The sequence below is a fragment of the Microtus pennsylvanicus genome, chromosome 3 (genome assembly GCF_037038515.1).
Source record: "Microtus pennsylvanicus isolate mMicPen1 chromosome 3, mMicPen1.hap1, whole genome shotgun sequence".
Classification (NCBI taxonomy): Eukaryota; Metazoa; Chordata; class Mammalia; order Rodentia; family Cricetidae; genus Microtus; species Microtus pennsylvanicus.
In genome coordinates, this window is record NC_134581.1 from 22,912,052 (window position 1) to 22,937,268 (window position 25,217).

Genomic DNA, 25,217 nt, shown 5'->3' on the forward strand with positions numbered 1-25,217 from the left:
AGCAACAGTCAGTAACTGAGTGCTTACTCACTATCTACTAACAAGCTTTCATGTCAATACATTTAATTTGCCCAACAGTTTTATGAGAATGTACTAGTCTTTCTCAATGTACAGATGAGAAAACTAAGACCTCTAATAGCAATTTGCAAACAGATTTGGCTAGTAACTGATATACTTTGACAGAATGGTGATGACTAATCACTATTTGTTATTCATTATTAAGGGCTCCACTGAACTGTCAAAATACATTAATGCCATCTGGGATTGATAGAGAATAATGTGCACGATACACTCATATATTCCAAAAGAAATACTTAAATATATACCATATATTAAAATATTACTAAAAAGGTATGTAGTAAACTGAAAAACCTGGTTACGTTCAGGAAAAAGAAAACATGACTGATATTTGAGGGGTAAGAAATATATAACATATGTTTCTGAAATATCTCGAAGGATATATTTCTCAAAACAAAGTATACATAAATGAGTAGAATAAATCCTTTTAAAAAATTATTTTTATTATTTTTTTTAATATGAGTGTATGCCTGGTGCCTGCAAGAGGAGTCAAATCCACTAGAACTGGAGTTACAGATGGTTGTGAGGCACAAGAGGGCATGGAAGAACTGAACCTTTCTCTTAGAACCAGAAAGTAATTCCAGCAGTTGTCTAACCATTTCTACCTACAGTCTTCATATACAGAGAAAAAAGGGCCAACAGCACTAGATACCCTTATCCAAAATATCGTATATTTACCAGATTTAGGAGAATGAAATAAAGAAGTAGTAAACTGTCTCAAAGGTATGTATGTAAACATTATTATAGTATGGAGAACTGGAATCCTCTTCTTTGATGCTTCTTTACCATTTGAAACTTTCCTTCCCCTAGGTCCTGTACTAGCCATAGTAGGAACCTAACCTTTGTCTCAGGCCAAGTAAAAATAAAAATGCATAAAGGTGACAGTTACCTGAAGAAATAAAAGACAAGAGACTAAAAACAGGTAAATTCTTGCTACCTGATAGTATAACAGTATTTCAAATAATATTATAGTTTCTAGTTTTTAATGACATCACATTGCATACTCAGAACTTGATGTCACTGACACCAAGATGTGATGAAATATAATAACCCTTCTATACTAGCAAAAAGTATTCCAAACAGAAAAGTCCTTCCAAGTGTTCTATATATGAACCATCCTTTTATTTAAAAGATTAGAGTTACAGATTCTTAATAAATATTACCTAATATTGTGATGTTAAAGGGATACTATAAACATGACAGGGCCAACTTTTGGTTCTCTCTCTCTCTCTCTCTCTCTCTCTCTCTCTCTCTCTCTCTCGTTTCTTTCATTTTTACTTTCTTGTGCTGGGGAGTTCCATCCAGACAGGTGAGTGTGTGCCATCCTGGGGCAGATGGTCGGAGAAGGGAGAGCAGGGCCCCTCCAGCTCCTGCTGTGGGGGCTTCATTATTCAACAAGACCTTGCCTCCCCCAAGCCTGCCCAATTGTCTGGAAAGTCCTTGGCCCAGTAACAGTTCCTGCTCCTGCACTCAGGCTATCCACCCAGAGGGGTGAGTGTCTGCCTAACCAGAAGGGAGTGCAAGGCACCTCCTACTCCTGCTGCAGGGGCTTCTTTATTCCACATGACCCAGCCCTCCCCCCAAGTTCATCCTTTTGTCTGCAGGGTCCTTGGACTACCAGAAGTCCCTGTTCCTGGACTGAGGAGATCCATCCAGATGGATGAGTATGTGCCATCCTGGGGCAGAAAGTGCGAGAAGGGAGCACAGGGCCTCTCCAGCTCCTGCTGCAGGGGCTTCTTAATTCCCCCAAGCCTGCCCTATTGTCCACAAGGCCCTTGGCCCTGGAACAGTTTCTGCTCCTGCACTGAGGAGATGAACCCAGAAGGTCAGTCACAGCAAAGATTGGACCAAGACACCAAGACTCTCCTGGCTGCATTTGAAGGAAAAGATGGGCAGGCGCCAATGCAAGAATTCCTCCAAAAACCTAAAAGGCTACATGACAACACCAGAATCCAGGAGTCACACAACAATAAGACTGAAACACCCTATTCCAGAAGAAGTAGAAGAAATCGACTTTAAACATAACATAATGAAAATAATAGAGGACCTTAACAGGATGTGAAAAACTGCTTTAAATAAATGGAGAAGACAAACAAAAAGGTAGAAAGAATGAATAAATCTCTCAAAGATATCCAAGAAAACCAAGATAAAGCAATCAAACAGGTAATGGAAACAGTTCAAGACTTGAAAAATGAAATGGAGGTAATGAAGAAGACACAAAATTGGGGAAGGCTGGATATGAAAAATCTGGGTAAACAAACAGGAACTACAGAAACAAGTATAACCAACAGAATACAAGAGATAGAAGGAAGAATCTCAGGTGTCGAAGATATTATAGAGGAAAAAAATCATTGATTAAAGAAAATAACAAATCCAACAAATTCTTAACACAAATCATCCAGGAAATCTGGGACACCATGAAAAGACCAAACCTAAGAATAATAGGAGTAGAAGAAGGAGAAGAATTACAGCTCAGAGGCCCAGAAAATATATTCAACAAAATTATAGAAGAAAACTTTCCCAACATAAAGAAGGATATTCCTATGAAGTTACAAGAAGCATACAGAACACCAAATAAACTGGATCAAAACAAAAATCCCCTCGCCACATAATAATCAAAACACAAAACACACAGATTAAAGAAAGAATATTAAGAGCTGCAAGGGGAAAATGTCAAGTAACATATAAAGGGAAACCTATCAGAATTACACCTGACTTCTCAATGGAAACCATGAAAGCCAGAAGGTCTTGGATACATATGCTATAGACAGTAAGAGACCATGGATGCAAGCCCAGACTACTACTATACCCAGCAAAGCTTGCATTCACGATCGATGGAGATATTCCAGGACAAAAACAGATTTAAATAATATGTAGCCACAAACCTAGCCTTACAGAAAATACTAGAAGGAAAACCACAAACCAAGGAGCCAACAACACCCATAATAAAACAAGCATTTCAGAACCCTAAACCACCACAATTCAAAGAAGGGAAACACACAAACACTACCACCAAAAAAAAAAAAATAACAGGAGTTAACAATCACTGGTCATTAATATCACTTAATATCAATGGAATCAATTCACCAATAAAAAGGCACAGGTTAAGAGAATGGATATAACAACAGGATCCAACATTCTGCTGTTTACAAGAAACACCTCAACATCAAAGACAGACACTACCTCAGAGTAAAGGGTTGGGAAAAGGTTTTCCAATCAAATGGACCAAAGAAACAAACAGAGGGCTGGAGAGATGGCTCAGTGGTTGAGAGTACTGCCTGCTCTTCCAAAGGTCCTGAGTTCAATTCCCAGCAACCACATGGTAGCTCACAACCATCTGTGATGAGATCTGGTGCCCTCTTCTGGCCTGCAGACATACATGCAGACAGAATACTGAGAATACTGTATACATAATAAATAAATCTTTAAAAAAAATCAAAGAAACAAGCAGGTGTGGCTATACTAATATCTAACAAAATTGATTTCAAACTAAAATCAATCAAAAGAGATGAAGAACGACACTTTATACTCATAACAGGAACAATTCATCAGGAGGAAGTCTCAATCCTGAATATCTACATCCCTAATATAAAAGCACCCACATAAGTAAAAGAAACATTACTAGAACTCAAAGCATACATCAAACCCCACGCTCTAAGAGTAGGAGATTTCAACATTCCTCTCTCACCAATGGACAGGTCAATCAGAAAGAAATTTAACAGAGAAATAAGAGAATTAACAGATGTAATGAACCAAATGGACTTAAAAGGCATCTATAGAACATTCCACCCAAACAGAAAATATACTGTCTTCTTAGCATCTCATGGAACCTTCTCAAAAATTGATCACATAATAGGTAACAAAGCAAACATCCATAGATACAAAGAAATTGTAGTAACCACCCGTGTACTATTGGGTCATCATGGAATAAAGTTAGAATTCAACAACAATTCTACCTCCAGAAAGCCTACAAACTCATGGAAACTGAATAGTCAACTACTGAACCACCCTTGGGTCAGGGAAGAAATAAAGAAAGAAATTAAAGTCTTACTTGAATTCAACGAAAATAAAACACAATATATCAAAACCTATGGGACACTATGAAACAGTGCTAAGAGGAAAGTTCATAGCACTAAGTGCCCACATGAAGAAAACGGAGAAAGTACACATTGGAGAATAAACAGCACACCTGAGAGCTCTAGAAAACAAAAGAAGCAGACTCACCCAGGAGGAGTAGAAGACTGGAAATAATCAAACTGAGGGCTAAAATCAACAAAAGAGAAAGACAGAAAACAATCCAAAGAATCAATGAAACAAAGAGCTGGTTCTTGGAGAAAATCAACAAGATTGACAACTCCCTATCCAAACTAATCAAACGGCAGAGAGAGAATACGCAAATTAATAAGATCAGAAATGAAAAGGGTGACAAACCACAGACTCAGAGGAAATTCGGAGAATCATTAGATCTTACTACAAAAGCCTGAATGCCACAAAATTGGAAAATGTGAAAGAAACGGACATTTTTTTAGATAAGTACCATATACCAAACTTAAATCAAAACCAGGTGAAAATTTATAGACCTGTAAGTCGCGAGGAATTAGAAGCTTTCATCAAAATCCTCCCTACTAAAAAAAGCCCAGGATCAGATGGTTTCAATGTAGAATTCTACCAGAACTTCCAAGACGAGCTAATACTTGCACTCCTTAATGTGTTTCACAAAATAGAAGAGCATTGCCAAACTCCTTTTATGAAGCTACATTTACCCTGATACCAAAACCACACAAAGACTCAACCAAGAAAGAGAATTGAAAAGGAATAAGTCAAACTTCCGTTATTTGCAGATGATATGATAGTGTACATAAGCAACCCCAAAACTCTACCAAAGAACTCCTACAGCTGATAAACACTTTTAGTAATGTGGAAGGATACAAGAGCAACTCCAAAAAAAATCAGTTGCCCACTTATACACAAAGAACAAGGAAGCAGAGAGGGAAATCAGAGAAAAATCATCTTTCACGATAGCCACAAATAGGATAAAGTATCTTGTGGTAACTCTAACCAAAGAAGTGAAAGATCTATTTGACAAGAACTTTAAGTCTTTAAAGAAAGAAACTAAAGAGGATACCAGAAAATGGAAGGCTCTCCCATGCTCTTGGATTGGGAGGATGAACATAGTAAAAATGGCAATTCTACCAAAAGAAATCTATAGATTCAATGCAATTCTCATCACAATCCCTACAAAATTCTTCACAGACCTAGAGAGAACAATAATCAACTTTATATGGAAAAGCAAAAAACCCAGGATAGCCAAAACAATCCTATACAATAAAAGTACTTCCGGAGGCATTACCATCCCTGACTTCAAACTCTATTATAGAGCTACAGTAATGAAAATAGCCTGATATTGGCATTAAAACAGAGATGTTGACCAATGAAATCGAATTGAAGACCCAGATATTAATCCACAAACCTATGAACACCTGATTTTCGACAAAGGAGCTAAAATTATACAATGGAAGAAAAAAAAGCATCTTTAACAAATGGTGCTGGAATAACTGGATGTCAACCTGTAGAAGAATGAAAATAGATCCATATCTATCACCATGCACAAAACTCAAGTCCAAATGGATTAAAGATCTCAATATTAATCTGACCACACTGAATAGAAGAGTAAGTAGGAAGTAGTCTGCCACACATGGGCACAGGAGACCACTTCTTACGTATAACCCCAGTAGCACAGACATTAAGGGCCTCATTGAATAAATGGGACCTCCTGAAACTGAGAAGCTTCTGTAATGCAAAGTACACTGTCGTTAAGACAAAAACGCAACCTACTGAATGGGAGAAGATCTTCACCAACCCTGCATCAGACAAAGGTCTGATCTCCAAAATATATAAAGAACTCAAGAAACTAGACATTAAAACTCTAATTAACCCAATTAAAAAATGGGGTACTGAACTGAACAGAGAATTCTCAACAGAAGAAGTTCAAATGGCAAAAAGATACTTAAGGTCATGTTCAACCTCCTTAACGATCAGGGAAATGCAAATCAAAAGAACTTTGAGATACCATCTTATACCTGTCAGAATGGCTAAAATAAAAAACACCAATGATAGCTTATGCTGGAGAGGATGTGGAGTAAGGGGAACACTCATCCATTGTTGGTGGGAATGCAAACTTGTACAACCACTTTGGAAATCAGTGTGGTGGTTTCTCATGAAACTGGGAGTCAACCTACCTCAGGGTCCAGCAATTCCACTCTTGGGAATATACCCAAGAGATGCCAAATCATACTACAAAAGCATTTGTTCAACTATGTTCATAGCAGCACTATTTGTAATAGGCAGAATATGGAAACAACCTAGGTGTCCCTCAATAGAAGAATGAATAAAGAAGGTATTGCACATATACACTTTAGAGCTCTACTCAGCGGTAAAAAACAATGACATCTTGAATTTTGCATGCAAATGGATGGAAATAGAAAACACTTTACTGAGTGGGATAACCCAGACTCAAAAAGAGGAATATGGTATGTACTCACTCATAAGTAGATTCTAGCCATAAACAAAGGACATTGAGCCTATAGTTTGTGATCCTAGAGAAGCTAAATAAGAAGGTGAACCCGAAGAAAAACATATATTTATCCTCCTGGATATTGGAAGTAGTCAAGATGGCCGGGCAAAAGTTGGGAGCACGGGGCGGGGCAGGGGGGTTGGGGGGAAAAGGAGATGGGGAGAGTGAAGGGAGAATGGAAGGTTTGGGGAGAGCTTGTGGGGAATGGGATGGTTGAGATGGATGAAGGGTGGATATGTGAACAGGGAAGAAGATATCTTAACTAAGGGAGCCATTTTAGGGTTGGTAAGAGACTTGGCTCTAGAGGGGTTTCCAGGTGTCCAAGAGGATTTTCCCCAGCTAGGTCCTTGGGCAGTAGAGGAGAGGGTGTCTGAACTGGCCTTCTCCCATAGCCACACTGATGAACATCTTGTGGTGAATATCACAATAGAACCTTCATCTGGCGAGGGATGGAGATAGAGACAGAGACCCACATTGGAGCACTGGACTGAGCTCCCAAGGTCCAGATGAACAGCAGAGGGAGGGAGAACATGAACAAGGAAGTCAGGACCATGAGGGGTGAGTCCACCCAGGGAGACGGTGGGACTGATCTAATGGGAGCTCACCAAGGCCAGCTGGACTGGGACTGAAAGAGCATGTGATCAAACCAGACTCTCTGAATGTGGCTGACAATGAGAGAAGATTGAGAAGACAATGATAATGACACTGGGTTTTGAGTCTACTGCATGTACTGGCTTTTTGGGAGCCTACTCAGTTTGGAAGCACACTTTCCTAGACCTGGATGGAGGGGGGAGGGCCTTGGACTTCCCAGGACAGGGCACCCTGACTTCTCTTAGGACTGGAGAGTAACGGGGAGGGGAGGGAAATGGGTGGATGGGACGAGGTGGAAATTTTTTTTTTTGATTTTTCTTTTTTTTTTTTTTTTTTTTTTTTGGTTTTTCGAGACAGGGTTTCTCTGTGGCTTTGGAGCCTGTCCTGGAACTAGCTCTGTAGACCAGGCTGGTCTCGAACTCACAGAGATCCACCTGCCTCTGCCTCCCGAGTGCTGGGATTAAAGGCGTGCGCAACCACCGCCCGGCTACGGAGGTGGAAATTTTTAATAAATAAATTAAATTAAAAAGAGATTGCTAACAAGTATCAATTAATTGGTAAGAAAACATTAGGAAAAGAAAAGCAGTGCTAGATTACTAAAACTAATAGCGATTCAATAAAGAAATACCAACATACAGTAAATGCAGGGCTCACTAATTAAGTAAGTAGTACAGTGCCTGTAAGAGTATTTTTAAAGAGCTAAGAAGGGGAGCTGGGAGAAGTGCAGAGGGAAAGAGCACATATTCTTGTTTTCCAAAAAACATTTCGAACAAAATTTGTTAAATATGTTGAGGTGTATGTGAATTACCTAGGTTATGTATGAATGGGGGGGGGGAATAAAAACTTATTAAGAAGATATTTTATAAAATATTTTAGAATGTCTTAAAAGTTGTGATTGTATTTTCACTGATGAGTCTGTCTCTAGATGGCAGTCTATACTTTGTAACACAGCTAGCTAAAAATATAACGATGGTTGTGCATTATATTGGTAAATTAGCATCTGTTATTTATGTTTTTGGAGAAACGAGCTCTGTAAGTGGGTTCTCCCATTTATCCCTAAGGTTCAGACCCAAACATGATTTTCTCAGACGTGTTCTCTAGAAATGGATTGTGACAAGGAACGGAGAATAACAGCACAAGAGTAAAGTTACGACTATTATTTATCTCATGCCATAAGAAGTACTACAGTGACTAAGAAGAGCGGAAGTTCAGCCATGGGCAGCTGAGTTATGAAGAGCACTAACTGAGGAACTTCAGGACTGTCTGAACTTTTGTGCTCTATGTTATCTCTATCTATTAGTATTTGCTTTCCTTGGAAGTACCAATCAAGGCAATATCTTCTGTGCCAGTACTCTATGGAGAACTCCAGCTGACTGCCTAAAGGGACTTCCAGACTATCTGACCTAGTACCCACCTATATGACATTCCAGTCTTTCTTCCTCTCCCTCCCCTTCCTTATTTATTCCTTAATAAACCTGCTCATTCAAAACAAAAATGATGTCCGAACTCTGGATCATATAAAACAGTGATAGATAAAGCAAATGCCAAAAAGAAAAAAAAATCACATACTGGCACGTGACTGTCAGTTAGTTACCTAGTCTCTCAGGACTATACAAGGGGCATGGTATCTTCATTAGAACAGGCAACTCATTAAATGTTAGTTTATCAAATTTTAAAATTTGGTTGACTGGTGATAGGTAACCCATTTCTGAAAGTAAGGATTGTTCATCGTTCATTAAAGATGTCTAAACATTTTCCTCAAATCTTAACACTGTTAAAATAACCTCATTTTTAGTGTTCAAGCTCTTTACATGAGACAAAAGAAATGATAGTGAAAAACTAAATTTACATTTAAAATGTCAGTAAATTCTGTGTTCTGTGCTTCTAAAATGGTTTAAAACTTAGTTTAATACTCCAACACATGCTATGATATATGATAGAAATTCAGTAATAGAATGCTTGAAGAAAATATATCAGAATGTGGGTCCAAACACAAGCATAAAAAAAAAGGTAAAAAAATATTCCCTAAGTGTCTTCTAGGAACAGAGTGTTGTAGAAAAATATGTCCCTCATCATGTGCTAACTCTTTAGCATAGCCCAAAAGAAAAACTGTCCCAGAACCCCATGCACAGACCCAGTCCAACCACAGGTCGGAGGGCATTCTCAATATTGACAGGTACCACATGGCACCCTGTGACAATGACTCCAGGCAGGAACCCCTTGTGTCAGTTGGTCAAACCACACCCCAAACCCTCATCCTTTAAATGACCCCAGACAGTATTACTCCTTCCACCTTCACCTGAAAATAGAACAGAATTCTACTTCCTGAATTTCTGAAGAATTATCAATTTGCACTGTGACCCTTAACCCTGACACCCCAAAACCACCTGTAGAACCTAGACATAGATCCTAGACAGTCCTACAAAGAATCTGAACATTAGCAGAGTATTAATCTAAACCCAGAGAAGGTTTGGTTTTAGAATGAGAAGTGAAAATTTTCTCTAGCTGGGCTGGGAACACTTCAGAAATTCCATTCAAGTATGTTAAGTTGCCGCCCCCCAAACTGTATTCAGGGCACCAAGTACCTGATCTACAATGTGAAAAAATATGATAACAACAAAAATTCTAACACCCATTTAACAAAGGTGAGAGCAGATAGCCAGACCAATAAACACCACTAATAACCTAACTCCAGATGCCTAGGTCCCATTGCAAGAACACATGCCACACACAAAAATAAAAACAATTTTTCTCCTCCAGAAATTTGAACCACAGTGTTGATTGATAATCCCTTAGAAAAGCAACTTAGTTAATACATAAGGCAATTTGTTCGTTAGTATTCTAATAAGAAAGAGTGTGGATTTGGGTGGGTGGGACAACAGGGAGGGGGGGGGGAGTGGAAACTGTGATCAGAATATACTTTATAAAAAAACTAGTTTGAACTTTAAAAAAAAGACAATGATTTCAAAACACCAATTACAAAAATGTTCGAGGAACTCAAAGAGAATATAAATAAATGCCAAAATAAAAACCACAAAGGCAAAAACGATGAATAAAATATAAAATAAAAATTAATAAAAATGTGAAAATAGAATTCATTAAAGAGAATCTCTAAAGAAAAGGCAACTTGACATAAAAACGCAAAAAACAGAAACCCAGAAAGTCAAAGTTCAAAGATTTGCATCTATAGACTGGATCAAGTGGAAGAGAGAATATCAGGCCTTAAAGACAAGTTACAGGAACAGGAAAACATTCAAAAGAAAATATTAAATCTAATAAATCCCATGAAAGGAACATGAAAGAACTCTGGGACACAAAAGGGCAAGCCTACAAAGCAAATGTGTAGAAGAATCAAAGGCAATATTTTCAACCACCAGGCGGTGGTGGCGCACGCCTTTAATCCCAACACTCGGAAGGCAGAGGCCAGTGGATCTCTGTGAGTTTGAGGCCAGCCTGATCTACAAGAGCTAGTTCCAGGACAGGTTCCAAAGCTACAGAGAAAACATTTCTTGAAAAATCTTTAAAAACAAACAAACAAACAGACAGACAGACAGACCAACAAAAAACCCACCCCAATCAAAGTTAAGAGATGTATATCAGGGTACAAGATGGATAAACAGAACAACACCAAATGGACAGGCAGAGAAAACAAGCTCCCCACTTCAAAGAGCATGTATTAGTATCTTTGGAAATACCTATAACAATTTTCATTTCAATAAAAAACTAAATGTACTGAAACAAAGAAATAAAACTAAAAGATACAATCGGAAAGCAGAGAAGAATGCTGGCAATCAGTTTGCATTCTCCTTTTACTGTTTTTGGTGCCTCAATGTGATGATTAATGATGCATCTACCCTGTTCACTGGCATGTTTGTAGAAACATCCTTATAACACCCAAAGGTATGTTTCCATGATGGTCTAAATTAAATGAAGTTGACAAGATTAAGCATCACACTCACTGTCGAAACTTGGTTAAAAATGAAGACAAAAAATTAATGCTAAAATTTATGATTAAAAAGCAATCATAAACAGTAATTTTCTGTTTTTCTTGAAGATTTTGAAAGACAGAAATGCATTGCTACTTAGGCAGGTAACACTGACCAGGAAAAGAGCAAATACCCTTAAAACACACTCTGCTAAAAATGATCAAAACAAAATTGTAGTGGCAGGTAAAGTTACACTGATAAAGTGACAGGTTCAATAAACAGCATGTATTTTACAACTGTGTACCTCGACATCCTGAACACTGGATAAAAAAGTTGATTAAATCCAGAAGTGCGATGTCCCTGTCTTGTTTATATGATTCAATCCAGTCATCCACCACGGACTGTAGGGAAAAGAATACAAAAATAATTTTAAAAAATTTTGACAATACACTAAACAGATTTTTTTAAAGTGTGTGTATATGAAAGTGATTAAATAAGACAATATCTTACCTGAAGCTAGTGCTCTGTTGTCAAATAAAAGCACACTTCTCTATTTATAAGGTTGATAAAAGGTTCATTACCAGAGCTCAAAGATTTGTTTACAATAAAGCTGACAATAAAAATCTCATCAAAGTAAGTTACTATTAAACAAAATAATTTTAAGCTTATATGATAAATATTAAAATTGACTTATATATAGATATGAGATTTTTAAGTTTAGCAAACTTAATCCACTATAGTGTACACAAAGAATGCATATCAAGGCAACAAGCAATTTTTTAAGTAATGTAAGGATGGTTCTGTATTGGCAAATGAAATGTATGAATCAAAATTATAGGAAAAACTTCTGTACTACTTACTAGATTTCAGAGAGTAATAAAATCACTGATGCAACTATTTTTCCATATTTTTACAATAAAATAGCTTAAATATATACTTAAGAAAAGACAAAATCCTAAATGATCTAGCTGTTTGAATGTTTAAGATACTTCAAATAACCAGAAATAAGTCAACCACCCAATATAGCCTGTATTAAAAGCAAACATTAGTGAAATATTGCAAAAAAGCAATGACATGTAATAAGAACACCAAAATCTAACTTTCTTTAGTGATGTACCTACTTATAAGTTCTCACGATCTCCCCCAGTCATGTTTGATTCTATCATGTAATCCTGATTAAGCTCTGGTTTACCAAAAAAGGAGGGTGTTGAAGCAGGGACGTAAGGAAGAAGAGGAGAGCACATGGGAGGAAAAAATTAAGCTAGTGATTAGCTGGGAAGATAAATAGTATGGACAATGGAAGACACTGATTGTCTGATTATATACACATAAAAAATGCCAAAATGATAATCCATCATTATATATGTAAAATAAAAAATTATAAAAAGACCAAAGTCTACTAATGTTATTCAGCAGATTAGTAACGGTGACAAGATAGCTGGATAAATGTTTATGTACAAAGTAACTTAACAAAATCAGCATTAGTTAGAAAAACCAATGGATAAGTGGACTGCAATCAAATAGAGATGCTAAAACATCTAGAGAAAAATTAACTTTGTACGTCACAAAGGATACAGAAAGTAAGTTTAGAAATAAGCATTATGTTCTGAATTCCTTTTAAAATTTTAGTATTAGATTAATAAAGCCTATGTTTACCATATTTTTAAAAATCTAACTGCCATTCTAATTCAATTTAATCTAATCTAATTAACTGTCATTCTAATTAAAATTGCTTAAGACTTTATCCAGTGGAAGAGGTTGTATAGCTTCAGAGGAAATGTATAAAATCAATTTTTTAAAAAAAATGGTGGGGGCTGGAGAGATGGCTCAGGGGGCTGGAGAGATGGCTCAGTGGTTAAGAGCATTGCCTGCTCTTCCAAAGGTCCTGAGTTCAATTCCCAGCAACCACATGGTGGCTCACAACCATCTGTAATGAGGTCTGGTGCCCTCTTCTGGCCTGCAGGCATACATGCAGACAGAATACTGTATACATAATAAATAAATAAATATTTAAAAAGATGGTGGCGCATGCCTTTAATCCCAGAATTGGGAGGCAGAGGCAGGCGGATCTCTATGAGTTCGAGACCAGCCTCGTCTACAAGAGCTAGTTCCAGGGCAGGCTCCAAAACCACAGAGAAACCCTGTCTTGGGGGGAAAAAAAGTGCATGAAAATATATTTAATAAAGTGACATGCATAAAATTAAATTATATAATGAGAAAATTCTACAAATGTAGATATATAATCATAACCAGATAAAGACATAAAATATTTCAAGAATTGAAATATATTCTCAATCTCCCTTCCCACATGAAACCCTCTTCAGCCCAAAAGTAAACTATTTTAGTGATATTTATAACTGACAATTAGTTTGAGAAGAATAATTTTTAAAGTTCATATAAGGTATGCATCATCCTTCAAAAAAACTGTATCACATTCATTCACATTGTTATTGGTGTGTATTGTTGTGTGCGTTTGTGTGTGTACAACCACATGTTTTCGATGTCTTTTTAAGACAGGTTCTGGTGTCACTATGCAGCATACCCTGCCTAGCATGAAATTTACTGTGCAGAACAGGTTGGCCTTATATACCTTTGCCTCCTTAGTTCAGTGATTAAAGTTAAGTGTTATCAATTTCTGATTACATTGTTTACTGTTTGTTTTTCAATATCAGTGATTCTTTCATTACAAAACGAAAGAAATTTGTTCCCTAAACTTGATACATTAATGGTGCTTCTACTTTAGGGATATTACAACCAAACTCTTATGTACACACCTTTTGGTGTTGGTATAGTTCTTTTTCTATTTTAAACATAACTAGCAGACTGGTTAATACACAAAATAAACACAAGATCTGCTAGTTTATTTTCTATTTCTGTGATAAAAAAAAATGCCCTGAACTAAGAGAAAAAGGGGTCATTTGCTCACAGTATTGTTTCAATACATCATTACAGGAAAAACAAAGCAGGAGGAACTTAGTCCTTCTACACGCATTACATTCATTGTCAAATAAAGAGAGCAGTAAATTACCACATGTACACTACTGTTCAACTTTTCCTCGCCTCTTGACTCAATCTAGGGACCAGATCATTAAATGTTGCAGCCAGTATTCAGGATGAGCCACCAGAACTAACTACAATATAAAATCCTTTTCAGGCATGTCCACGGACCATCTTGATCCAAGCAATTCCACATTCAGATTCCTTTCCAAGATAATTCTAGAATGTGTCAATAAAAATCAACATCACACAAATATTACCAGATTACGCAACCATAAAATGTAAAGTTAATACACCAAGTTTCATTCTACCAATAATAAATAAGATCCAGTAATGTCTGCTTTGTAGAGGCTTCATGTCAATACAAATACTAGGTAGGTATTTTCAATCCATTTGAATTAAACTCCATGGTTGGTCATGTTTTCCCTTTCAGGACTCCTTATCGAGAAGAGGTTTCTTTCAAATAAGGAGAAGATTTTCTGACTTAAAATTTCTCTCCTGCAGCATCACATTTACGCCTCAGAAGTTTTGTTTTAAAAGTTAACAAAAAATTAGATGTTGGTGACAAAAGAGGTTGAAAAACGCAGTTGATGGTTCAGGTCTGTTTAAGGTGGCAGGAACTGTAAGATAAAGGTGAGAACTAGAAATGGACAGAGCTGTCAAAGTATGGCTCTTAGGTATGAAGTTCAAGACCCCTCCCCATCAAACAACCAGAAAAGAAAACAACAAAAAAGCTTGATGGCAGCAGGTGGTGGTGGCACAAACCTTTAATACCAGCAGAGACAGGTAAGAATCTATGAATTCAAGGCCTGACTGGTCTACAGACCTACTTCCAGGACTGCCAGGGCTACACAGAGGAACCTTGACTCGAAAAACAAAATCAAACAAACAAAAAAGCTTTATGGGATAGCTAATAAAATGAGTATAAAGGTCACTTCTATAATGGCCCAGCATTGTTAAGGAATACTGTAACTATATATGGTTACATTACTTTTAATCCCCAAAATGATTTCACTAATAAATACTATTATAAGTTTCTTACGAATCCCCAAAGCATTATGAGGGAATGAGACTGCAGCACTGAAACCTGCAGCACAAGTAGGAAAACTGAATACAGGACACAACAGAAGTGATAGATAAATAACCAAAAAGTACCATACGGAGAAAACTAACAAAAGTGATAATTGAACCTAAGAAAAAGCTAATTGTATAAATAGAAAATATGCTGAAAAAATAGGCTTCCTTATCCAGACATGAATGAAATTATACTATTGAAATGCTCAGAGAAAAGCATGAAGTAACAGGATTCTATATAACTAAAGCCCAGAGTGCAAAAATCCTGTCTGGATTTTGAAGCATTATCAAGTGTGAACATAACCAAATAAAAGAGGGATGTAAAGAGAAGAACCAGGGAAGGGACAATAGAGTGAGAAGAGGAGAGGGAAGAAAGAAAGCCATGTATCTATACAAGACACCTCACAATCAAATTGATACAGGGGTATAAGGAAGAGGAAAGGTTTTATACAACGAGGAGGTAAAAATGGGAAAGCAAATGAAAGAAATCATGGAACATCTCACATTAAATACAATGTAAGCTCATAAATAGTGAATAAATATTTTTAAAAGAAAAATCAATATAGGATTATTTTAATCGAAACCATAAAAAATACATCATTCAAATAATAGAAAGATGAAATTTTTGCAGATTTCTGGTAATGGTGATGTACCTGAAACCCCAGCAGTCAAAAAGATGAGGAAAGGGGATATAAGTTTGAAGTCAGACTGTCTCAACTTGGATATCTTCTCAGAAGGGACAGATGAGACAAAACAAACAAAAACACAAGGTGTGTGTGTGTGTGTGTGTGTGTGTGTGTGTGTGTGTGTGTGTGTGTGTGTGTGCAGGTGCGCACAAGCACTTGTGCATATGTAAAAGCCATTAGACCAAAGACTTCACAAAACAATCAGTTTAAATTGCTTCAAGTTTATCGATACAAACTTAGGTGGGAGGAAAATGAGGTCAAGAACATATGTTATAGTAATCTCACAAAATGATATCTTCTAGCCCTCCCTTCTTTGGCGGCAGAGCGCCTCCCAGCTCAGCCTGCTTGGGCACTGGGACCGAACCCGAAGCGGAGGGCAAAGGGGAGGACGGTAGCTCCTTTGTCCCCATAGCCTGCCTGCAGCAAGCAGTGTGGGCCCTTTGTTTGCGAGCTAACCAAGCAGCCCGGAGTTTCGATCTCGGAACCGAGTCAAACATCATTGTGGTGAGTGAGTGCTGCGGCACCTGGGAACAGCCAGCCTACACTTCCTGGTCATCCTACAGGGGCTATACTGCCAGATACCCCCTCTCTCTCCCTGTCCCATCCAGCTTACATCCAGATCCCCCCAGCCCCTGTCTCCCTCCCTCCCTCCTTTCTTTGGCGGCATAGCACCTCCCAGCTCAGCCTGCTTGGGCGCTGGGACAGAACCCAAAGCAGAGGGCAAAGGGGAGGGCGGTAGCTCCTTTGTCTCCATAGCCTGCCTGCAGCAAGCAGGGTGGGCCCTTTGTTTGCGAGCTAACCAAGCAGCAAGGAGATCTGATCTGGACACCAGGAGAAACATCACTGGGGCGTGACATCACTGGGAAGGTACATCAGTGGGCAAGAAGACCTGATCCTGTAAAAGAAGATCCATAGGAGAGTATTGGGAGGAAGAGATGGGGAGACTCCAATGCAAGAATTCACCCAACAATCTGAAAAACAACACGAAACCACCAGAAGCCAGCGACCTCACAACAGGAGGACATGAACACCTTAATCAAGAAGAAGTAGAAAAAACTGACTTCATGAAAGTGATTGACACCCTTAAACAGCATATAAAAAACGCCCTTATAGAAATGGATGAGAAGTATAACAGAAAGTTCGAGGAATTGAGTAAATCAGTAAATGATACCCTAGGAAACCAAGGAAAAACAATCAAGCAGATAATGGAAACAGTTCATGACTTGAAAACTGAAATGGAGGCAAAGAAGAAAACACAAACAGAGGGCCAGATGGACATGGAAAATCTAGGTAAATGAATAGAGACTACAGAAACAAGCATAACCAGCAGAATACAAGAGATAGAAGAAAGAATCTCAGATTCTGAGGATAACATAGAGAAAATAAACGCACTGATCAAAGAAAACAGCAAGTCCAACAAACTCTCATCACAAAACATTCAGGAAATATGGGACACAATAAAAAGACCAAACCTAAGAATAATTGGAGTAGAAGAAGAAGTTCAGCTCAACGGTCCAGAAAATATACTTAATAAAATTATAGAAGAAAACTTTCCCAACCTGAAGAAGGATGTACCTATGAAGGTTCAAGAAGCATACAGAACACCAAATAGGCTGGATCAAAAAAACATCCCCTCGCCATATAATAATCAAAACATAAAATATACAGAATAAAGAAAGAATATTAAGAGCCGCAAAGGAAAAAGGCCAAGTGACTTATAAAGGTAAACCTATCAGACTTACACCTGACTTCTCTATGGAAACCATGAAAGCCAGAAGGTCCTGGATAGATGTACTGCAAAAACTAAGAGACCATGGATGCAAGCCCAGACTACTATATCCAGCCAAGCTTTCGTTCACTATAAATGGAGAACACAAAATTTTCCAGGATAAAAACAAATTTACCTTCATTGGTTAAATAAAGAGACTACCTTGGCCTAGTTGATAGGGTGAACTCAGGTAGGTGGGGAAGACAGAACAGAATTCTGGGAGGAAGAAGGCAGTGTGGCAAACCCCATGGCTCTCCTCTCTGAGACGGATACTGGCTAGACTCGTGCTGGTAAGCCACAGTAATAAAAATGGGTTAATTAAGATGTGAGAGTTAGCCGAGAAGAGGCTAGAAATAATGGGCCAGGCAGTGTTTAAATGAATACAGTTTCCCTGTAATTATTTCGGGTAAAGGTAGGCGGGTGGCTGGGTGGGACGAAAAAACAGCCCGCACCCCAATTTACAACAGGATTTTTATTATTAAAACCTATTAGAATTTTTGCTACATATCAGCACCAAACTTAAAGGCACACTTTCACGAAAAAGCCACTTGACTGTGGCTTTGCAGCCAGGGGCATGGGTCAGAGGTGGATGTGAAGCTCCACCTAAGCTTCACAAAGAACTCCTACTGGAGCGACCGCTCCGCCAAGCTATATTTTCTTTTCTCTCCAAGTCTCATGTAAGCATGTTTGGGACTTTCTGTTGTTCTTTTCTTTTTTTCCCCCAAATCTTTGAGTAAGTTTGGGATTTTCTTGTAGCCATTCTAAAATAGTTTCCTGCTGCCACCTAAACTCCAGAAGAACCTGGGATCTAAAAGTCAAAAGACTTACCCGCCATAGACTAGTTGGCTTGGGAAGCCAACCCCTTCTCCTACCCCTTCAAAGTGCTTTTTTCATAAAGCCTGTGTACATTTTTCAGAGAGCTGTTTTTTTTTTATTTCCACCATAGGCTGTGGACTTTCCCTACACCCCTTTCTTGTGCTGCCACCCTCAGCTCACGGCTATACACTATCACCTGCAGCTATCTTCCACCCGGCTGTTCTCTGCCTGTGTTCTCCACTCACATGTGCTATGTCTTACAGTTCACTGATATTGTCAGCAGATAGGGTAAAAAAGACAATTGGGAATTCTTATGTGGAGAAATTAGTTAAAAGAGAGAGTTTTTCCCAAATCGAAAAATGGGAAGCACTATTACTATGGAAGCATTTGGATCTCTGTATGATAATATGCTTAACAATTTGAAAGTGCAACAATTAAATGAAAGGAAAACTAATTTAGATGGTTATATAATATCAATTATAAAAACTATCACTTTGATCCTTTTTGTTTTTTCATTAAGAGAGTTGGTAAATATGAATGCTAAGATACAAGTTTTAGAAAACTACAATAAAACAGACCATAGAGATAGGCAAATCCAGATAGCGGAATTTAGGAGAACCAATTTCAGAGAACCAATTTTAGCACTGCATATAAGGTTAGAGATGAACAGCCTAAGGTTTTCAAAAAACTAGCTTTAACTTATCCAGTCACCTAAAAGTAACAACTGCCAGCTGATAAATGTTAGCGATTTTTAGATAATGTCAGCTCTCTGCCAACACAAAAATCATACCGCCTACCCCCAATAAAACAATCAAACCAAATGACAACAAGCCGAATTAAAGGATATCCAGGTTTAATGAAATTTCTAGGTGCTTGGGTAGCCCCAATGGGAACCATGACCACAGAAGAGATGGGGGAGTAGGAGACCATGAAGGGGCTTTCAGAGGAGCAGTTTAAATAGATTGGGGAAGTGGTCAAGGATTTAGCAGGCTGCCTTGCCCTCCTAGGGGTAAGGGTCAAGGTTTGGTGAGCACAGGGGCGGGGCCTCCAAAGATGGAGGCCAGAAATGGGGACTTACAATAAATATCCACAAGGGTGTGCAAGAGTTAAATGAACTCCTATGGAAATGTCATATCAAGAAAACAATAGTCTCATATGACATGCATTCACCTTTTGTGAAGTAGATGTTGAACTCAGGTCAATATGTAAGAGAATTATTCCTAGAGACTGAAGAGACTTGTCTAAAGCACTCTTAGAGACTAGCAATCAATTAAAATTAAAGACCTTGTGGACGGCAGAGACTAAGACCATCAAACAATGAAGTAGATCTAGAGGCATGGAAATATCTCCAAACCACCTTACTAGGGAAGGAGATTATGATGTACAAAGGCAAACTATATATGATTACCAGGCCCTGAATTTATACAGCACAGAAGATTTGGGTGCTTGGTTCAGAACTGAAAGAGAAGGAAGAAAAATTGAGTCATTTACTAAACTTATACAGGGCCCAAAGGAAGCCTTCATGGATTTCCTACAAAGACTGAAATCAATAATAAATATAATAATACCATTTTCAGAAGCTAGACAAATAATTGAATCTCTGGCTTTTGAAAATGCTAGTGTACAATGCAAACTAGGCCATTAATGGCAAGAATGGCACACCTGGAGGAATGGATCCAAGATACAATGAATAGTGAATCTCATGATCATGATGATGAATGGATACTAGAGGTGATTTCCAGGGGCTTGAGAAAAATTGAAATATCAAGTATTTCAGTTGTAAACAAAGTTACAAAATGGTTGTAAATAGAGCTACTGCTTCTAAGCATAATATAAACAAAGCACCTCTCCCTTATGGATTACACAGAAGGTGTGGCAAAGGTAGGAATCGAAACCAATGAATGATAAGTCACTTCCTATAACCATGGAGGAAACTCCTGAGCAATTAAAGAACCTAATGCCTGTAATTAAAAAAAAAAAACCACAAAAAAAAAACTGTTGAAATAGGAGCGGCGGGCTACTATGGACAAAGGTGTGGAAGTCAAAATATTGCATCAGAATCTTGGCATCCAAATTGGATTCTTCAGGTAGTACATGTTCAGCTTTTAGGAACTGGAACTTTATCTCAGGTAAAACAGAGCATGAGATGGGGTTGAATGTATAGGGTTAGAAGACCAGAGAAGAAAAGTAAAGTCATATTTGGCTAGGATAACAATGATTATTGGGAGGACATGATTTGTTAAATCAATGGAAAACTCAGAATAACAATCCTAGAATTTCAGAAATAAATCATATGTTAATGTACATTTCTGGGAAAGTATTAGACAGTATTATAAAGAACAGTCACTGACCATTCAGGTTATACAAGAACAGGGCAAAACAGTTGCTGATATTTGAAAGGCATCAAGAGCTCTACCGTTAAATGGTTGACAGACAAACATGTATGGGTTAAGCGATGGCCTTTAACAACAGAGAAACTGCAGGTCTTAGAACAGCTGAAACAGAGCACATTAAATACTCAGTATATAGAAGAATCACCCACTCCTTGAAATTCTTCTGTATTTGTTAAAAAGAATTCTGGAAAATGGAGAATAACAGATCTAAGACCTGTTAATAAGAAGATTCAGCCAATGGGCTCTCTACATTCTGAAATTCCTTTGACTTCTCTATTGCCTAAAGGATGGCCTTTTATACTTATTGATTTAAAAGACTGTTTCTTCGCTATACCATTACAAGAAAAGGTCAAAGAAAAATTTGCCTTCACAGTGCCTACTTAGAATAATTCTCAGTCTAAGAGATATCAATGTAAGTTTCTCCCACAGTGAATGTTAAACAACTAAACCACTGCCAATATTTTGGGTTTTTTTTGTTTTTTTTAAAGATTTATATATTATGTATACAACATTCCTTCCATGTATGCTTGCATGCCAGAAGAGAACACCAGATCTCATTATAGATGGCTGTGAGCCACCATGTGGTTGCTGGGAATTGAACTCAGGACCTCTGGAAGAACAGTCAGTGCTCTTAATCTCTAAGCCATCTCTCCAGCCCCAGCGCCAATATTTTGTATGGCAGTCATTGGAAATGATATGTAAGCAGTTTCCTAAATCTAAAGATTAACACTAAATGGATGATATCTTATTAGTTAAATCAAATATAGATACTTTAGAAAATCTGAAAAAGCAAAGAAAAATTTGCCTTGCTGGAGATTACAAAATGCTCCTGAAAAAAAAATACAAAGAGGAAATTCTATTAATTATTTAGGCTATAAAAAAGGTTTGCAAAAAATTAGACCCCAAAAGCACAAATTAGAAGATACTGAGTGCAGACTCTTAACGACTTTCAGAGATTGTTAGGAGACATTTCCAATCTATGGCCCACTGTTGGGGAAAACCTAATGAACTAAGTAATTTGTTCAAAACCATAGATGGTGACAAGGACTTAAATACTCCCAGAAAGCTATCAGCTGAAAGTGAGAGAGAATTGGTTTTGTTGGAAGAGAAATTAAAAACTGCATCTGTCAATCGTGCGGATCCAAATCTTAACTGTATTCTGGCCATATGACCCTCCAAGCACTCCCCTACAGAAATTTCGATGCAGAGGGAGGATATTATCTTAGAATGACATTTTCACCACATAAACCAAGTAAAAAATTGAAACCATATGTGGAAATGGTCTCTGACTTAATTCTAAAAGGAAAATTGAGACTTTGTCAATAGTAAGAATAGACCCAGCAAAAATTGTACTGCTTTTTAATAATGATGAAATTGACAAATTATGGGAAGAAAGTGAACCCTAGAAAATAGCTTGTAGTAAATGTTTTGGAAAAATTAACAACTATCCCAAAAGCAAGTGTGTAGTAATTGGAGCGGCGGGGCTGCGTCCCCAGCACCCCGGCCGCCTGGCTAGCTTATGCTCCGAAATAATTACACGGAAACTGTATTCTTTTAAACACTGCTTGGCCCATTTCTATCTAGCCTCTTCTCAGCTAACTCTCACAAATTAATTTAGCCCATTTGTAATCATCTTCATAGCACCGCTAGGTGCGCTTACCAGGAAGATTCCAGCCTACGTCCATACTGGGTCATCGCGTGTGCCCGGGAGAGGGCAGCATGGCCTCTCTGCTCCAGAGAGCAGAGCTGTCAAGTCTGAGCTCACTTCCTCTTCCTCCCAGCATTCTGTTCTGTTTACTCCTCCTACCTATGTTCTTATTTATTTATTTATTTGGTTTTTCGAGACAGGGTTTTCTGTGGCTTTGGAGCCTGTCCTGGAACTACCTCTGTGGACCAGGCTGGTCTCGAACTCACAGAGATCCGCCTGCCTCTGCCTCCCAAGTGCTGGGATTAAAGGCGTGCGCCACCATCGCCCGGCCCACCTATGTTTTAACCTATGAGGGCCAGCCAAGCAGTTTCTTTATTTTTTAACCAATGAGCTTCCTCCATCATTTCCCCTTTTTCTATTTAAACAAAAAAAAGGAAGGCTTTAACTTTAACATAGCAAAATTACATATAACAAAATAGTTATCAAGTAAAAATTACAATAATCTTTATCATAACTAAGGAAAACTATAACTATAACTAACTATTCTTAACTCCATCAAAGACTCCAGAAAGATACAATATTACCTAAGCAAACAAGAAAAAAGCAACTTTCAAACTCTAGAAATGACAGAGACATCTCGCTGCCTGGACAGTCATCCAAAGTTTCTCTCTACTGTCGGGGCATCCATCTTCGGCCTACAGGCCCATGGTATCCAGAAACATTTCCATGTGGCAGGACATTTCAAAGTCAGTTCAGTCACTATCTGTTGTGTCCTGCAGAATGTCTTGCTGACTCTTTCATGAATCAGGAACCCCAAAAGATCATCTCACCTTTAGGCAAGTTCAGTAGTCCTCTCTCTGTGGGTTCTCTGTGTCCAGTTTATGCAATAGTCCAGGCAAGAGCAGTTTCTTGCCCAAATGGCTATCAAATTCCATAAGGATCCTCTTCGATGCCCATCTTCTTCTTGAAATAGACTGGTGTTTGAGGAGCAGACATGTCTCATTATCATGAAAAACCCTAAGTTATTAAAACATTTAAAATGGCATATTCTATAATCTTTGAAAAATATGAAGAATGCTTAACTAAAATATATCTATGTACATCTAGAAAATCTTAACTAACATGACTACAAGCTTGACTGTTATGATTATTTATTAACAAGCTATATATATTACATTTTAAGTGAACTACACAATCACAATACCTTAATCAAGATCAGAAACACATATACATATAACAATATTGACCTTATATTTATATCACTAAAGCAAAATCCATGTCAATGCAAATTATTCATACCTATATCATATCCCCCTTTAAATGGAAAAGAACGTTTATAAACCATATTTGGGAACATGGGTGCAGTTTTTTCTCTCCAAACTGCTTCCTGCTGAATGGAGGCGCTGTTAATCATATCTTTCATGGGATAACCTGTGTGCCAGGGTCATCTCAGTTGGCAGTTGAGCGAAGCAATTTTTTGAGGGTGTTCACAGAAACCTCTCAGGAGGGCATGGTCTATCATACCACATTGATCAAGAAGCAATCCACAGATTCTCACCCTCTGTGAAAACAAAATAAGAAACTCCTTTCCAAAGCATCATGTCCTTAGATCCAAATTTCAAAGTCGAGGCATTTTCAAAATATCTATGTTGGATTAGTTCAGCAGCATTTATAAACAAATATCTTTTAGCAGCTGTTGCTCTTTCCTCAGCATTCAAACAATTCATACAGAGCATAATAGCATACAGTATCAAAATTCTCTGTGTATTTTCCATCTTTGTGTGCTTTATTTTAACTCTATTTTGTTTATTTGTACTTTTATTTTTTGCTTTTTGAGACAGGTTCTCTGTATCTTTGACCTGGAATAACTCTGTAGACCAGGCTGTCCTTGAACTCTCAGAGATCCGCCCTTCTCTGCCTCCCAGGCATTGGGATTAAAGGTGTGCACTACTACACCTTGAACTCACAGAGATCTGTTTGTCTCTGCCTTCTAGGCACTGGGATTAAAGGCGTGTACTACCACACCTTGAAGTTACAGAGGCCAATCTCCCTCTGCCTCCCAAATGTTGGGATTAAAGGTGTGTACTACCACACCCAACAACTCTCTTACTTTTTTTTTTTGTTTTTTACTTTAAGAACTTTAAGGTTTAGTCTGCATATATTTTTAACACTGTAAATTATTTAAAAATTTTCTTTGTCTTTGAATCTCTCTTTACTGTATATCTCTCTTTTTCTGACCACATGGGTCTTTAATGTACCAAGCAGTATCAGTAGGACTAATGTACCAAGCAGTATCAGTAGGACTAAAGCCGTGGCCTTGCCGGCTAAATGTAGCCCATTCCTTAGCTTTCTGCCATTCCAACCTTGTGGCTGAGGTACTGGTCAGAGCTGCGTTCAGTGCCACAAGTCTACAGTGTTTCAATGTCCTTGCCAGCAAGCGAGCTTCAGCAGCCTGTGCTTGCAAACCGCCTGCGTAAAAGAGTCAGAGTTTGCCCTGGCAGGACAGCCCAGAAAGCTGGCATTTTTAAACAGCGCAGCTTTTTTCCTGCTACGGCTGAAAACCGAAAAGCATGCATTCAGCTTTTCGTCAACACCGTTTAAGTGTTTCGTGGCAGGACCTCTTAAAAGAGCTGTAAGCTTTGCAGCTAAAGCTGAGTCAGGAAGCC

The 25,217-nt window shown here is 38.1% G+C and overlaps 1 protein-coding gene across 2 annotated transcripts in view; it reads right to left on the reverse strand.

Annotated features, from left to right (window-relative positions):
* Positions 1 to 25,217, reverse strand: part of Stag1 (STAG1 cohesin complex component) — a 305,897-nt gene that overhangs the window by 148,595 nt on the left and 132,085 nt on the right. For both annotated transcript variants that reach the window (XM_075964871.1, XM_075964872.1), the window contains exon 5: positions 11,474 to 11,570. In XM_075964871.1, the coding sequence (XP_075820986.1) occupies positions 11,474 to 11,570 (97 nt within the window). The remainder of the gene's footprint in view (positions 1 to 11,473; positions 11,571 to 25,217) is intronic.